The 16,128-nt window shown below is 42.1% G+C and overlaps 3 protein-coding genes across 3 annotated transcripts in view; 1 reads left to right on the forward strand and 2 right to left on the reverse strand.

The window, feature by feature from the left end:
* LOC125237581 (delta(24)-sterol reductase-like) overlaps nucleotides 1-5,609 on the reverse strand; it is a 29,430-nt gene extending 23,821 nt beyond the window's left edge. The window contains exon 1 of the mRNA XM_048144712.1: nucleotides 5,502-5,609. The gene's annotated coding sequence lies outside the window, so the exon portion shown is untranslated. The remainder of the gene's footprint in view (nucleotides 1-5,501) is intronic.
* LOC125237582 (acyl-CoA Delta(11) desaturase-like) lies at nucleotides 224-5,411 on the forward strand. The gene is made up of 5 exons (XM_048144713.1): nucleotides 224-379; nucleotides 1,285-1,473; nucleotides 2,074-2,236; nucleotides 2,742-2,915; nucleotides 4,899-5,411. The coding sequence occupies exons 1-5, from the start codon at nucleotides 346-348 to the stop codon at nucleotides 5,353-5,355; spliced, it is 1,017 nt and encodes a 338-aa protein (XP_048000670.1). The 5' UTR covers nucleotides 224-345; the 3' UTR covers nucleotides 5,356-5,411.
* Nucleotides 5,610-13,512: 7,903 nt separating the features above from the next.
* LOC125237583 lies at nucleotides 13,513-15,017 on the reverse strand. The gene is made up of 2 exons (XM_048144714.1): nucleotides 13,790-15,017; nucleotides 13,513-13,549 (listed from the first exon to the last, which is right to left on the reverse strand). The coding sequence occupies exon 1, from the start codon at nucleotides 15,015-15,017 to the stop codon at nucleotides 13,812-13,814; it is 1,206 nt and encodes a 401-aa protein (XP_048000671.1). The 3' UTR covers nucleotides 13,513-13,549; nucleotides 13,790-13,811.
* Between the last annotated feature and the right edge of the window lie 1,111 nt (nucleotides 15,018-16,128).

The following is a 16,128-nucleotide window of genomic DNA, read 5'->3' on the forward strand; positions in this document are numbered from 1 at the left end:
ACATATAGTACTTAGTAACACATTATAATTATAAGAAATGTAAAATTGACTGTAACTTGCTACACCCTCATCAGGGTCCATGAGAGACTGTAATATTATTTATAAAAACTGTATAAATACCATGGTTGCAATAAATAATATTATATTATATTATATTATATTAAAAAAGACTTTTGAGGGTCTATAACTTTGTAAAGTTTATAAGGAAGGACAAGAATATAAAAGGTAAGTACAATGACATGGTCTGCTCCAAAGGTTTTCTTTCATTGCGTGTGCCAAATCTAACACAATTCACACGTGTCGTATCGGTACCTAAGTTAAGTTAAAACACTTCTTAGAACCTATATGCCTATACAAGATACGGAAAAATATTTAGTAGGTAAGTTTATCATTTTATACCTATTACTATCGTGCTAATATATTAATAGCTGTGTGTACCTAACTAAAAATTATTTAATATCGCGAACTAAATAAAAAGTATGCCGGTCTTGCCCGCACTGACCTTCATCTAAAATTTCGACAATCCAATTCAAAAAATCCTGTAATGGCGCCACCTTGGATTTTTCCATTGACATCCTTCCGACATCCGATATCGGATCGGATAATGTGAAAACACACTTATATTTAGTTAGACGAGGCGATGCCCCGCAGTGGGTTGTACCTAAGTATTTAAGCTGGTTTAATTATTATAATAATTATCGCTTTTTAGGGTTCCGTAGTCAACTAGGAACCCTTATGGTTTCGCCATGTCTGTCTGTCTGTCCGTCCGTCCGTCCGTCCGCGGATAATCTCAGTAACCGTTAGCACTAGAAAGCTAAAATTTGGTACCAATATGTATATCAATCACGCCAACAAAGTGCAAAAATAAAAAATAGAAAAAAAAATTTTATTAGGGCCCCCCCCTACATGTAAAGTGGGGGCTGATATTTTTTTTCATTCCAACCCCATCAACGTGTGATATATTGTTGGATAGGTATTAAAAAATAAATAAGGATTTGCTAAGATCGTTTTTTGATAATATTAATATTTTCGGAAATAATCGCTCCTAAAGGAAAAAAAAGTGCGTCCCCCCCTCTAACTTTTGAACCATGTGTTTGAAAAATATGAAAAAAATCACAAAAGTAGAACTTTATAAATAATTTCTAGGAAAATTGTTTTGAATACGGAAAACTACGGAACCCTACACTGAGCGTGGCCCGACACGCTCTTGGCCGGTTTTTTTCTAGTTCTCTGCAAATCAAAGTTGCTCTTTTATTATGGCCAATTTTTAATTTTATTTCACAGGAATGCCGAAAGTTGAAGACAATAAGCCACATAAAGAAGAGTATACCAAGAAGCAGGATCAGACAATGTCACGGGATTACACTATAGTTTGGTCCATGGTCCTTGTTATGGTATACTGGCATGTCGGAGCATTGTATGGACTGTACTTATTGTTGTTTAAGTCTGTCAGATTGGCTACGTTATTACTCAGTAAGTATTATGATTTATGAAATACTATAAATCCTCCCCTTTTAGGGAAGTGGGGGGTTAGAAATAGCCAAAAAGTAGCCTATGTTACTCTCCAACTATCTCCACTTAAAAAAATCACGGCACACACAGATTCGCCATTTATAATATTAAGTATGGATAATGAGTTAATGACAAGAATTTCTAGGTAAAAACAAAAAACAATACCTATACCTCCCTAGTGTTCTACTACTCACGTAAATTACAAATACTGAAATATCCAACTAACTATATTCCCTTTATTCCTAACTAGCTTTTGCACACGGCTTCGCTCGAGTTAAATTCGAAAATTGCGGATTGCTCCATACAAACTTCCACCCCCTACTTAGGGAAGTGTGGGATTAGAAAGAGACAGAAAGTAGCCTATGTCACTCTCCATCCCTTCAACTATCTCGACTTAAAAAATCACGTCAATTCGTCGCTCCGTTTTGCCGTGAAAGACGGACAAGCAAACAGACACACTCTTTCCCATTTATAATATTAATAAATAATAAAAATAGTATGGATATACATGTATATTCCCTTTTATAGCTAAAACACCCTTTATTCCTAATTGTTTGGTAGATTTCCTAATATACATGGCGACGAGTTGGGGAATCGGTGCCGGCACTCATCGCCTCTTCTGTCACAGAGCCTACAAGGCGAACTACCCTGTACAGGTCCTGCTCATGATATTCCACACCTTCGGATGTCAGTCTACTGTCATCAACTGGGCGAGAGATCACAGGTACAGTCACGGACTTTCATTGTTGATTCACTTCCAGCTCATTTTATAATGGAACGTCATAGCTTAACTATGAGATGTCTCGTATAAAATGAGCTGGAAGTCGATCAACAATTAAATTCCGTGACCGTACAAGTCATTTAATTATTATACTTAGATTGTTTTTGCATCAATCAGAAATTCCTCCAAATGATGCAGGCGATTAATTTAATTAAAGTACTTTTTTTCACGGGTTTTCGGTCAATTCTGGCTAAATAGGTATCTTCTTACACTTCTTTATCCATTTGTTTCTTTTCCGAAATGACCCGTTTGACTCGTTTGAGTGTTCGTTGCTTAAATTATTTTGTTCTATCTTTATAATTCTTCTTATACGAGTACTTAGCACAAGCTACATCTTCTATCTACAGGGTGATCCGCTACAAAGATTATCTGAAATTTTAGATTAAGTTAGCTGCTGTTAGCAATATAGCATTAAATTCAACATTCACTGATCTACGTCTTGATTCAGATTACACCACAAGTATACGGACACGGATGCCGACCCATACAACTCCAAAAGAGGGTTTTTTTTCTCACACATCGGCTGGTTGTTAGTGAAAAAGCATCCAGAGCTTATTGAGAAAGGCAAAACGATAGACCTATCGGATTTGTATGAAAATCCTGTGTTGCAGTTTCAAAAGAAGTAAGTTTAAAACTCGATACGTGTTTCCCTTATTTATGATCCCGCAAACATACGAAAGCTAAAGGCAGTCAGCAGGTGTGGCAAAAAAAACTACAAATTATAGAGTGCCAACATCGTAAGCTATCTATATTGATTTGAAAGTCAACACTTCAATATAACCCCTTTTTAAGGTTCCGTAGTCAACTAGGAACCCTTATAGTTTCGCCATGTCTGTCTGTCCGTCCGTCCGTCCGCGGATAATCTCAGTGACCGTTAGCACTAGACAGCTGGGTGCCAATATGGGGATACCCCCATTTGCCAGAATTTCATTTGCCATAATTTTATTTGCCACCCTATTCAACAATCATAATATTGTTTCTCATAACATCTTATGCCATAATCATTGTTTACTATATTAATCAAGTGCCAGAAACTTTGTTTCCCATGAAGTCAGTTTCCATAATGTCATTTGTCAGAATCATCGAAATCAGTAATTACCACATTCCATACCATCATTTGTCATCCAAATTAGCGACCCGAAAAGTCAATTTCCATAATGTGATTTGGCAGAATCATCGAAATGCGTAATTATCACAGAGACGACACTACTAGAAGTACTAAAAAGAATGGGATAAGAATGAATCTGCTATCAGAGAGTAGGTTAGGTTAGGTTAGAACTGTGACCACCTGAAAAATAAAACTGCTATCAGAAAGTAGGTTAGGTTAGGTTAGAACTGTGACCCCCTGGAAAATGAAACTGCTTGAAAAGTAGGTTAGGTTAGGTTAGAACTGTGACCCCTGGAAAATGAAACTGCTATCAGAAAGTAGGTTAGGTAATAATATGGGCAATAATTAATATGGCAATAATTGCTTATGGCGTTTGAATATTATATTAAACCATATTATTGCACTTAATAATATGGCTAACAAATAGTATGGCATTGTATGATTATGGAAGGTAATGTTCGGATAAACAACCAGTATGTCATACAATTTTTATGGTAAACAAATCATTCGGGCAAATGAAATTCAGGCAAGTTAAATTCGGGCATATGAATATTATGTTAAATGACTGTCGGGCAAACAATAGACAACCGCCAATATGTAATCAATCACGCCGACAAAGTGGAAAAATAAAAAGTGGAAAAAAATGTTTTATTTGGGTACCCGGTACCCCCGCTACACGTAAACAGGGAAGTGATTTTTTTTTGTAATTTCTACACTGACGTGTGATATACTGTGCATAGATATTGAAAAATACGGAACCCTAAAAATGAATAGGGGTTTAAGTACGAAATAGTTATTTGTTATACAAGGGGGCAAAGTTGTATTTTAACGCCGAGTGTGGAATTGAAAAACGAGCGAGTGAAAGGATTCTATAGTTGAACCACGAGCGAAGCGAGTGATTCTAGAATAGAATCCTGAACTTGCGAGTTTTTTAACACACGAGAAGTAAAATACATTTGCACCCGAGTGTAACACAAAACTTTTCCCCTCACTATAGCGAGGAAACTACAACGCAAAATATGCGTTTATCACTGCTTCCAGTAGTTCCACAGGTGGTAAATCATCTTTATTACTAGATTCACCTACTTTTATCAATTTTAAAGCAGTTAATTTGACTTTATGTAAGGTCAAATTACTTTACCCACTAGTGGATAAAATGCGTTTTTACCCGCTGGTATTAAAGGACAAAACACGTGTTTCCAAGCTAGTGAGGGGAAAATATTTTTTTGATATTGTTAATATTTTCGGAAATAATCGCTCTAAAAGTTAAAAAAAATTGCGCGAAAAAATCACAAAAGTAGAACTTTATAAAGACTTTCTAGCAAAATTATTTTGAACTTGATGTTAAACAGTTTTTGAAAAAAATACGGGAAACTACGGAACTTTGTTAGTACCTAGACTAAGCGTGGCCCGACACGCTCTTGGCCGGTTTTTTGTTTCTACCTAAGTGTAGGAATTGAGATGGAACTTATCAATCAACGTATATTTTGTTTTCAGATATTACGTCGCCCTCAGTTTGTCACTAGCCTTCATACTACCATCGCTCACACCAGTGATCTTCTGGCACGAATCTCTGAACAACTCCTACCACTTATCCCTTCTCCGTATAGTCCTTGGCTCCCACTTAGTTTTCTCCATCAACAGCGTAGCCCACATTTTCGGCAACAAGCCGTATGACAAAGTTATATCACCAACAACCAATGTAACATTGGCCGTTCTCACTTTTGGAGAAGGCTATCATAATTACCACCATGTTTTTCCTTTTGACTATAGAGCATCGGAGTTTGGAAACAACTTCTTGAATTTTTCGACGAAGTTCATTGATTTCTGCGCGTGGATTGGGTGGGCGTATGACTTGAAATATGTTTCTGGTGACGTTATTGAGGGGAGAGCGAAAAAAACTGGAGATGGAAGCGATTTGTGGGGAAGAGGCCAGACAAAAATTAAAGGATGATTCCATTGGCCGTATTTAACAGTGGTTTGTGGTTAAATAAGTTTAAATACACAATTCTTAAAACGTACACGGTTTTTTTTTAATTACTTACCTATTTAATGAATTAACATTATTAATGAAATAAAACTAAATTACATTACACTTACTTCGCCGTAGGTGATTGAGAATTTATTTAAATACCTATTAAATTAATTCTGCTAATTCACCTAATTTTATTGCCACAAAGTCCAAAATATCTTTTATTTTTAATATTAATGACGTAAAACTGAAAATTAATCCGGTTTGCTGACTAGTTCAAACAGTTCAACTTGATAAAGGTGAGCACCTTCGCTCTACAGGGGCCCATTTGACTCGAGAAAGTAATAAAATGTAATGGCCGCTGTACACATATCGATGACCGTAGGCTCAAAGGGCGTAAGGGACAAAACACGATTTTTCAGGAGAGCCAAAAAACTATTTATTTTTGAGAAAAAAAATCATAACTCTTTTATTTCTTTATGAATTTTGGTGCTTGTTTTTGATTTTTTCATGTATCTTTAAGTTCTTTTTTACTAAATAATAAGTATTACGCTAAGTGGATTAATAACAGAGATAGACGTACGTTACGCCAAAAAAAATATGAGTTTTTGAAAAGATTTGTACGTTACGCCAAAAACAGCTATATTCAGTTCATGAATATTTAGGCGTATCGGACACAAATACTTGTTTTATGAGAACGATTTGGCGTAAGTCGTACACTATTCTTAACAATAATTTTGTAAAATCTGCGACAAATTTCATGCAAATTGCTATTTTACTGCGTATTTTTTTATTATTATGTAATTAAGAGGGAATCATATATTTATTTTGTAATTAATCAAATTTAAACTTCGCAATTAAATTACATTGTGCGTTAAAATTGTCGTATTACTGTAGGGCGGATCCATCAATGTATAAAAATACTTTTTTCGAGGTTTTCGTAAACGATGGGTGCGATTTTGATGCCTCTTGTGGAGGCCGTTCTTAGAAAAATAATGAAAAAGTATCAATTACTTATTGTAAGTGCCTCCACAAAGCTGTTTAAAGTAATGAAAAAAACATTAAAAAAGTGTTTTGGAACTTACTTATTTATTGGTCATAACTCATAATGGTCATGTATTTAATTGTTTACTCTTTTTCTTAGTTTTTCACTATGTTCAGCGGCAGTTTAATTCCTGTAGCGTTACTATAAATATCGACGAGGGTATATAGCAAAACATACAAAGCAGAGTTATTATGTTGGTTTTTTCGATAGCTTTGTGGACGCACTTCCCATTATTTATTTATTTTTTAAATATTGTTTACGTCATTTGCACCCTATAGAGCACCAAATTTGCACCCATCGTTAGAAGATTTCTTAAATTTAGAAAAATGATCCACCCTGTAACGTACATGAGATTAGGGAGTTACGCCAAAACGCACCAAAAGTTTTTTTAGCTTGGTGGATACGACAAAATGCTCTTTCAAACTTGGTAGAAATGACGATATTTTTTAGGGCGTATCGGACATTTTTTCAAAGATATCGAGACGTTGAATATACCATTCGATAAAGAAAAAAAATCTGAGTATAACTGCATTCATAACTCATTTTCGCCATTTTGTCCCTTACGCCCTTTGAGCCTACGGTCATCGATATGGCCAACGGTTCCATCAACCCCCTTGGCCAAGCGTGTAGAGGGCTACTTGGCCGTAAGTTGGCAGTTGGCGCTTGCGCTGGCCGGCCAACCGTTTGGTGTCGGTTTTTTGTCCACACATCAAATGGCCGCTGTACACATATGGCCAACGGTTCCACCAGCCCTTTGTGAAACCCCTTGGCCAAGATAAGAGCCGCTGTTTACACATTGGCGAACCAATCACTTGGCATTGGCTCTTCATGAAAGATGGACGTGGAATAGAAAAGTCTAGGAAATTCTAGGTCATAGAAGTTGTCAGAAAAATTTGATTAAAAAATAATAACCCCGTAGTAAAATTAAATTATTTGAAATATTAACAAGTTTTTGAATATTCTGATAAGAACATTTATCTTTTTTAGGAAATACATTAAACATTTACAAGGTTATTTTATTTCCTAAAATCTACACAATTATTGGCATAGATAAACTTATTATTTTCGTAAATATTTCACTACTGTCCTCTCTGACGGCTGACGACCAACTGAATGAAGCGCCAACGTGTAAACGCAGTTGGCCATTGGCGCCAAGATCCTTTGATGTGTGGACAAAAAACCGACACCAATCGGTTGGCCGGCAAGCGCAAGCGCCAACTGCCAACTTACGGCCAAGTAGCCCTCTACACGCTTGGCCAAGGGGGTTGGTGAAACCGTTGGCCATATGTGTACAGGGGCCAAAAGGATCTTGGCGCCAATGACCAACTGCGTTTACACGTTGGCGCTTCATTCAGTTTGTCGTCAGCCGTCAGAGAGGACAGTAGTGAAATATTTACGAAAATAATAAGTTTATCTATGCCAATAATAGTGTTGATTTTAGGAAATAAAATAACCTTGCAAATGTTTAATGTATTGCCTAAAAAAGATAAATGTGCTTATCAAAATATTCAAAAAATTGTTAATATTTCAAATAATTTAATTTTACTACGGGGTTATTATTTTTTAATCAAATTTTGCTGACAATGTTAATGACCTAGAATTTCCTAGCCTTTTTCATCCCACGTCCATCTTTCATGAAGAGCCAATGCCAAGTGATTGGTTCGCCAATGTGTAAACAGCGGCTCTTATCTTGGCCACCAAGGGTTGGTGGAACCGTTGGCCACATGTGTACAGCGGCCATAACATGGCATGGCTGCCATCGCTAGGAGTTTAACATAACCTACACTAGATGGCGCTGTTTAGATGCCACCATTGTAGTAGTGACATCTTGAATAATTTACACGAAACTTACATCAGTAAACAAACGAATTTACTATCGCCATCGCTCTTGACGCAGTAGGTCATCGTTTAATTTTAGATTGTTTAAATTATTATATTATACAAGTAGAGTAGATTATACTTATGTACCTACCTTATCACAATTTTATTGTGAGGTTGCATAACTTGTAGTGATAAAGTGTTACAATTAAATGTTAAGTTAAAAAAGTTAGGTTAAGTTCATGTTTTTATAGAAATATTAAAGATAACTTTGTAAGTAACCGTGAATTATGTCGAATAATAAAGTAGCTGTTGTGACAGGTTCAAATAAAGGCCTCGGGTTTGCTCTAGTGAAAGAATTATGTGAAAATTTTCACGGTACAGTGTATTTGACGTCCAGAGATCAAAACAGGGGTCTAGAAGCGTGCAAAGAGTTAGAAAACCTCGGCCTAAAACCCGCTTATCACCAATTGGACGTAACCGACAAAAATAGTATTAAGCAATTCATTGAACACATTCAAAAGAATCATGGGAAAATAGATCTTCTTATTAACAACGCAGGAGTACTTTTTCTAAAAGACAGTGTAGAAACTGTAGAACCAAAGATTTACCAAGCTGAGCAGACTATGTTCGTGAATTTCTTTTCTTTGGTCGATTTTACTGAAGATATTTTACCATTAATGAGTAATGGTGGAGTTATATTAAACATTTCGAGTTCATCAGGACATCTGAGCAGGATTCCTTCGGAGGAATTGCGAAGGAAAATTAAAAGGCAGGACTTAAGTTTGGATGAATTGAAGAAGTTGATGAATAAATATGTGGACGGCGTCAAAGAAGGAAGGGAAGAGACTGATGGGTGGGGTAACTCTCCATACGTCGTTTCTAAAGTTGGTGTTAATGCTTACACGTTTATGCTACATCGCAGATTAGTTGATAGAGGTAAGCAGAAATTACGAATAGGTATTTTCTTCTTAATAGCCGTACCTGCTATTATAATTTATTATTACCTCTTCAAAATCCCATTTCAAGCAATTAAAGATCGTATCAGTTATACAACTCTCCATAGATCGATGCTCTCCATCAATCATGAGACAAATTATTTAATTTTAATAAGTTTAGGAGTATTTGTTATATAGGTACATATTTCACTGATGATACTTACCTGTATTTTACTGGTTTGCGCGTTTGAGGCCGTGTATAATTTATTAAAACTTTTTAGTCATACTAGTTATGAAAAAAAAGCTGCACTTTTGGATGGAAGCAAGCCGCTTTGCATGGTGATAGTAGACATCATAGTAAACGATTTTTTCCGAGGATATCGAGGCCGGGAATCCGTTTTCACGCCGAGGCATGTATAGTGCTTTTCTCAAACATACAATGAAATTTCATCCCTTAGGAAGCCGAGCGTAGCAAGGTGTTTTTTTCCGATGAAAATTAAAAAAAAAAAATTCTATCTTTTTATTGTGTAGTCCGATTTTGACAAAACTTATCTCAAATGAAAGGTATTAATTTGTGTAATTAAAAAAATACAAAGAAAAAAATTTTGAAAGAAAAGTAAGAAAAAAATAAAAAAAAAGTAAATTTACGTCTCGCACTGAATAACTTCAAAGAATGACAGACAAAATGTACAATGTCGATATAAGAGTTTTTTTTAATCGAAGACAGATAAATTTGTAGTTGAAAACTGAAGTCCGCATTGAAATCGGATATGCATTTTTTAAGATACAAGTTGCCAAAGTTGGGAAAGATCGCTTTATATGGCCACTTTGAAATTCCTTTGCCAGAAAGTCAGAAATAATATGTTTTTCTGACACAGAAAAATACATAGTATCTTATCTTATCTTATCTTAAATCTGCGGGGGCCCTTACGGATACACTTCGACCCATCGGGATCTTTTGTGCAATTACCCCCTACGATCCTAAGATCCTTCAGCTATTCAGGAGCTTCTCGACCATCTCCACGTATCGGATGATGAGGCTCATGGGTAGCTCTCTGAAGTCCTTCGGTGCCAGGTAGCCTGCTCCAAAGTTCTTCATTCTTTGTCTGGCGAGGGCGTGACATTCACACATTAAATGTCTGACGGTCTCTTCCTCTTCGCCACACATGCGACAATCAGTGTTGTCGGCGTGTCCCATCTTGGCCAAAATTCCTTTGACCCCGTAATGGCCTGTGAACACCCCCGTTATAATTTGGAGTTGTCTTTTGCCTAGCTTCCCTAGCTTTTTGCTCCATCCAGAGTCTACCCTCTGCATAAAGAGCTTTGAATGCTTCAGACCAACCAGGGCATCCCACTCTTTTTGGTGACTAGCCTTGTTTGGTCTTTCATAGCCATTCTGATGGTTCCTTGTGAAAGGCCCACATAAGGTTCCGGACCTATGAAGTTGTCTTCAGATCCGGCCTTGGCAAGTTCATCAGCGTTTTCATTGCCAATGAAGCCTTCGTGCCCCGGTATCCATACCAGTTGCACCTTGTTTTGCCTTCCAAGCTTGTTAAGAGCTTGGATGCCGTTTAATACCAGTCTAGAGGTAACTCTGGGCGATGTGAAGGCTTTGAGTGCCGCTTGACTGTCGCTGAGTATATAGATAGTCTTACCTTGGATTTGTCTAACTATATTCTCATGTACACAGGCAATTATTGCATATGTCTCGGCTTGGAAGACCGTGGCATAATTGCCCATGCTGATACTACCACTGTAGTCATTTGCATAAATGCCTGCGCCCGTACCAGATGCCATCTTGGACCCGTCTGTATACCAGATGATGGTGTTGTCATCAGGGGTGGGTGTCTCCAGCCCCTCCTTCCATTCGGCTCTAGTATGGACTTTGGTTTTGAAGTTTTTGTGGAAGATGAATTTCGGTTGCATTTTGTCGCAGCCCATACTCATCAGCCTTCCCATAGAATTGTTGTATTCCATGCTTGTGTGTTTAGTCTTCGGCATGCTATCGCTCCAGAGGCCTGTTAAAGCCAGCCGGTGTAGCGATTTCAGTGCCTCAGACTGTATCACTAGATGTAGCGGCGGGAGATCCAATAGTACCTCCAATGCTGCTGTTGGCGTCGTTCTGAACGCACCCGTTATAGCCATGCATGCTGTCCTTTGTACCTTCATGAGGACATCCTTGCATGTGCTCAGTAATGTCCTTGGCCACCAGGCCAGGCTTCCGTACAGGATTATAGGTCTCACCATCATGGTGTAGATCCACCTTAGTACCTTTGGGTTTAAACCCCATGTTTTGCCGTAAGCTGACCTACACATTCCAAACACTCTAAGTGCCTTGGCTGTGGTCAGTTCGACGTGTCTTTTCCAGTTCAGTTCTTTGTCTAGTGTTACCCCTAGATATTTCACTTCATTGGAAAGTTCAAGTACCCTTCCATAGAGCCTTAGTTGCTCCATGCCAGTAAGGGCCCTTTTCCTGGTAAACGGTACTACCACTGTTTTGCCTGGATTGATGGAGAGTTGTTGGTGGTTACACCACCTCTCCACTTGCCTCAGTGCTGTATTCATGATTTCTGACACCGTTCCCGGGAATTTCCCGTTTATGAGTATCACTAAATCATCTGCATAACCCACTGTATATACTGGGCCCTTATTTAGTTCTTCCAAAAGTGAGTTCACTACCAGGCTCCATAGAGTCGGAGAGAGAACCCCACCTTGTGGACAACCTTTTGTTGCTGTGGCTAGTAATTCTTCCCCCATGAGGGAGGACTTAATTAGCCGGCTGTTCAACATATTACCTATCCAGCGGCAGATGGTAGGTTCTATGCCATGTTTGAGTGCAGCATTATTGATTGCACCATATGTGGTGCGATCAAAGGCACCTTCGACATCCAGAAATGCAGCAAGACATAGTTCTTTGTTTTCTATGGCCTGCTCCGCTCTAGTTGTCACCAGGTGTAGTGCTGTCTCCGTGGACTTGCCCGGCTGGTATGCACATTGCAAGCGGTGTAGTGGATGTCTCTTGAGCGGACCATCCCTGATGTGTCTGTCCACCAGTTTCTCCAAAGTTTTAAGGAGAAATGATGATAGACTTATGGGCCTATATGATTTGGCTTCTGTGTAATCCTCTTTGCCTGGTTTGGGCAAGTATGTTACCTTTACTAACCTCCATGCACGTGGTACATGTCCGAAGGCAATACACGCTTTGTACAGTCTACTCAAGTGGGGTATAAGTACGTTAGCGCCTTCTCGTAGTAGTATGGGGTAGATTCCATCTGGCCCCGGGGCTTTATATGGCTGAAATGTCGATAATGCCCATTGTATTTTGTTGTGGTCTACTACCTTTTTCGACGTGTCCCAATTATGCCTGGTCGGCGAGTGCACTGTTCCGTAACACTAATTGGTTCATCGTCTGGTACACTCTGATTTATTATCGAGCCTGGAAAGTGTGTGGCACACATCACCTTGAGGGTCTCTAGCCCCGTTTCAGTCATTCCACCATCACTCCTTCTAATAGAGGTGAGTGGGACTGACTTCGTTGTGGCTAGTGCCTTCGTGAGTCTCATGCCTTCCGGAATGGAACCGATTTGATCGCAGTGGTTTTTCCACGCTTTCCTTTTCGCTTTTCTCACTGCCTTGCTATACTCTGTGAGTTTTCGCGCGTAGAGCTCAAAATCATTACTTCTTTTGGCATCGTTAAAGACAGCCCTAGTTTCTTTCCTGAGTTTTGCTATCTCCGGATTCCACCAGGGTACCTTCTTCGCCAGGATTTTCTTTTCCGGGCAGTTATTTGTCCAAGCCGTATGGACGGCTTGCCCTATTTTGTCAGCTTCAAGTTCTATGTCAATAATAGAGTTTAGCTTACCATTGGGGTTTCCCAGGTCCGCCTTAAGGTCATCCTTGAACGATAACCAGTTGGTATTCCTGGGATTCCGTTTTAGTATAACTTCTACTTTGATCTTAGTGGTATACCTAAAGCATATATATCTATGGTCCGATAAAGAAATCTCCCCAGAGACATGCCATGAACTAACTTTATTACTTGCGTTGTTGGACGCTAGCGTTATATCAATGACCTCACCTCGCCTAGCATTGACGAATGTCGGCTCATTGCCTTTATTCAAGAGTTGTAGTGAAGAGCTTACCAGGAATTCCAGTACCTTCTCTCCTCTTCTGTTGACATCCGAGCTTCCCCAGATGACGTGGTGTGCATTCGCATCGCAGCCGATGATCAGGTCAGTGTTCGCCCGGCTGCCGTAGTCGACGAGATCCCGCAGTTGTGTGGTGATGGGATCCGCCGCCTCGTAAGGAAGGTAGGCTGATGAGATGACTAGTGCCTTACCCCCCTTTATTCTGGATCTTGACCGTGGTCAGATCCCTGGAACAGAAAGCATTTAGAAGCATAGCATCAATGCCGGTTTTAACATAAATACATGTCCTCATATTACTTTCGGAGCAGATATACAGTATCGTCCCGCCAGTACCATTCAAGCCTCTTATCTCTCCCTTGTAAATATATGGTTCCTGAATAAGGGCAATGTCGAACTTGTCGCTTTTTAGCTGCCTGGCCAGAAGGGCAGTGGCGGCCTTATTGTGTTGTAAATTTATTTGTACACACCTTAGCCCCTCCATTACGGCGGTTAGTGTTTGGTGGTGCTGAGATCAGCGGCCACCTCCTGGACCGTGTTGTCGCAGGACATGGGCGAAGTGGTGCCCTCCAGGTAGAGTTCTTCCAGACCGCGCAGGTCCTCCGAGCCCGCCATCGACGAGATCGGTGACGACTCTCGGGCCCAGCGCAGCCCAGCGAGACTCTCCCCGACTAGCACCACTTCCCCCGCCTCCGACCGGTCCCCAGCCACCTCCGCAGGAGCGCCAGGCGGCGCGTCCCGCTCCGGGGCCTCCCCCGTCGCCGCCCCCGCGGCGCCCGCAGCCTTGTCGGCCGCCGAGTCCCCCTCCCCCCCGTCCGTACCGGGCTCCACCCCAGCCTCTTCATGCTCACGCTCCTTCCCCGTCTCCAGGAGCTTGAAGTGGCTGGTGTCGAGCCCCGAGTGCAGAACGTAGCCGGCCTCCCTGATGACGTCAGCTGACACCTGGTCCATCAGGACGATGCGCCTGGTGTTCAGCTCCGACATCACGGTGTCGACCACCTTCCACTCGTCGGTGCGGAGTTTGGGGTTGCGCCTCTGCATCACCCGCAGAGCCAGCGCCACGTCCTGACTGCCATCAATCGCCGTACGCCAGGCCATCTTGACCGGTTTCGGCAGATCTTTGGCAGCCACGACTTTCAGGCGCCGCCCGCCGATCTCTCCTCTTCCGATCACCGAGCGGAGCCATCCCACTGCGTCGCTTCCTCCGCAGGTGATGTGAAGCGCACCCCCCGTGACAGCACCTAACGTGATGTCGGGCATAGGATCGGCCGCCTCGTCTAACGCCACGAGCAGGACGCTCACTATGGCCGACCTATGCTCCAACAACACCTTCTCCTCTGGAAAGGTCACTGGGACGATGGCCATCTTCTCGCTCGCCGCTACCTCAGCGAACGTCCCCCCCACCCTTGTTCGCTTGTGGTCGCCAGCGAGCAGAGAAGAGTCGCCACTGGCCCCCAGTGACCTCTTAGTTGCCTGCCTCCCCGCCCCACTAGTGGAGGGTCCGGCCCCCTCTTGCGCGTCTCGGTTCGCCCGCGCCTTCGCACGCCTCTTCTGCCTCCTGGTTGGGGCTACTCCTCCACCCGACTGCGCATCCACACCCTGGGGTGCAGTAGCGTCGTCAATGGCGCCCGGAGCCGCCCCACCAGAATTTGGAAGCGGCACGTCCCTCCCGCAGTTGGCCGTTGCTCCGCGGCCCATCCCCCAGCACCAGCGCTAGTCGGCTCCCCGAGGGGTGCTTGCTTTGCGCCCCCACTCTTCAACCCTAAGGGAAGAGACGGGTTGGTGCTGTTGGGATGGCCAGCTCCGCCGTGGCCCCTACGCTTGGCCCCCGTCCTAGCGGACGTCCACGTGTTGCCGCTGCCAACGCTCGTGGATCTGTCACAGACAGCCCCACTAATCGCTGGTGCAGCAACCTTTGCGCTATGCGCCTTCGCCTCATCCCGTACGGGTACGGCGTCCCCTCCCCCCGTCGTTACAGGTACTTTTGTATCCATAAAAAGACAATGAAAAATTTCAGCAAACTGGTTCCCCACCCACCACGGAGCCACACATTTGGAATGCATTGAAGCATTAGGGCTACCAAGTCTGCTATAGTAATCCAGGATGCGTTGTCTGTGAATCCGCACGGTGCCAAAACCCTGGTCAGCTCCTCAGCCGACGCAGTGAATCGTGCTCCGCCGATTACAGACCCCTACACCCCAGAGAACTAACCTTGTGGCCATCTGACTGGACACGGCAGCCGATTGATCCTAGCTGGCTAGACTAAGACCGCCCGTGTGAGATGAATATGGAGCCAAAGGAGCTTCGCCTAACAGGGATAACGACCGCAGACCCCTGCTTCGCCTAGACTCCCAGGATCTCCTTCTCCACCCGTACGGGTCCCCGCGCACGGCACAAACACGCGGGTGGCATTCTACCGCCTCCCATCCTTCTTTGTGGATGGGAAGCCCGCTGCGACATGCCACGTCATCGCCTACGGCTGATTATACGGGATACGGATCGTTGTTTGCCATCACCATCCCACCCCTACAGACTCGTCCTCATAAAGAAGTCAAGCCTACAGCGGCGTCATCATGATGGCAAACATTGCGACCCATCTGAGGGATATGGATAGGTTGGGATTACACTAAGGGTGTTTTACAATGGTTCACTCACTTGGCCCAGTTGGAGGTGCAGTCATCCGGATGACAACACCTACTTCCGGTCCTTGTGTCTGCTCCCTTGCAAAACTTGCCCTACGAAGGTTCAACTGGTTGTTTCCGTTCTTACCTGTTTCTACGGTAGAACCAGGCAGTTAACAGGCGGTAAC

This window comes from Leguminivora glycinivorella, chromosome 21, assembly GCF_023078275.1.
Source record: "Leguminivora glycinivorella isolate SPB_JAAS2020 chromosome 21, LegGlyc_1.1, whole genome shotgun sequence".
Lineage (NCBI taxonomy): Eukaryota > Metazoa > Arthropoda > Insecta > Lepidoptera > Tortricidae > Leguminivora > Leguminivora glycinivorella.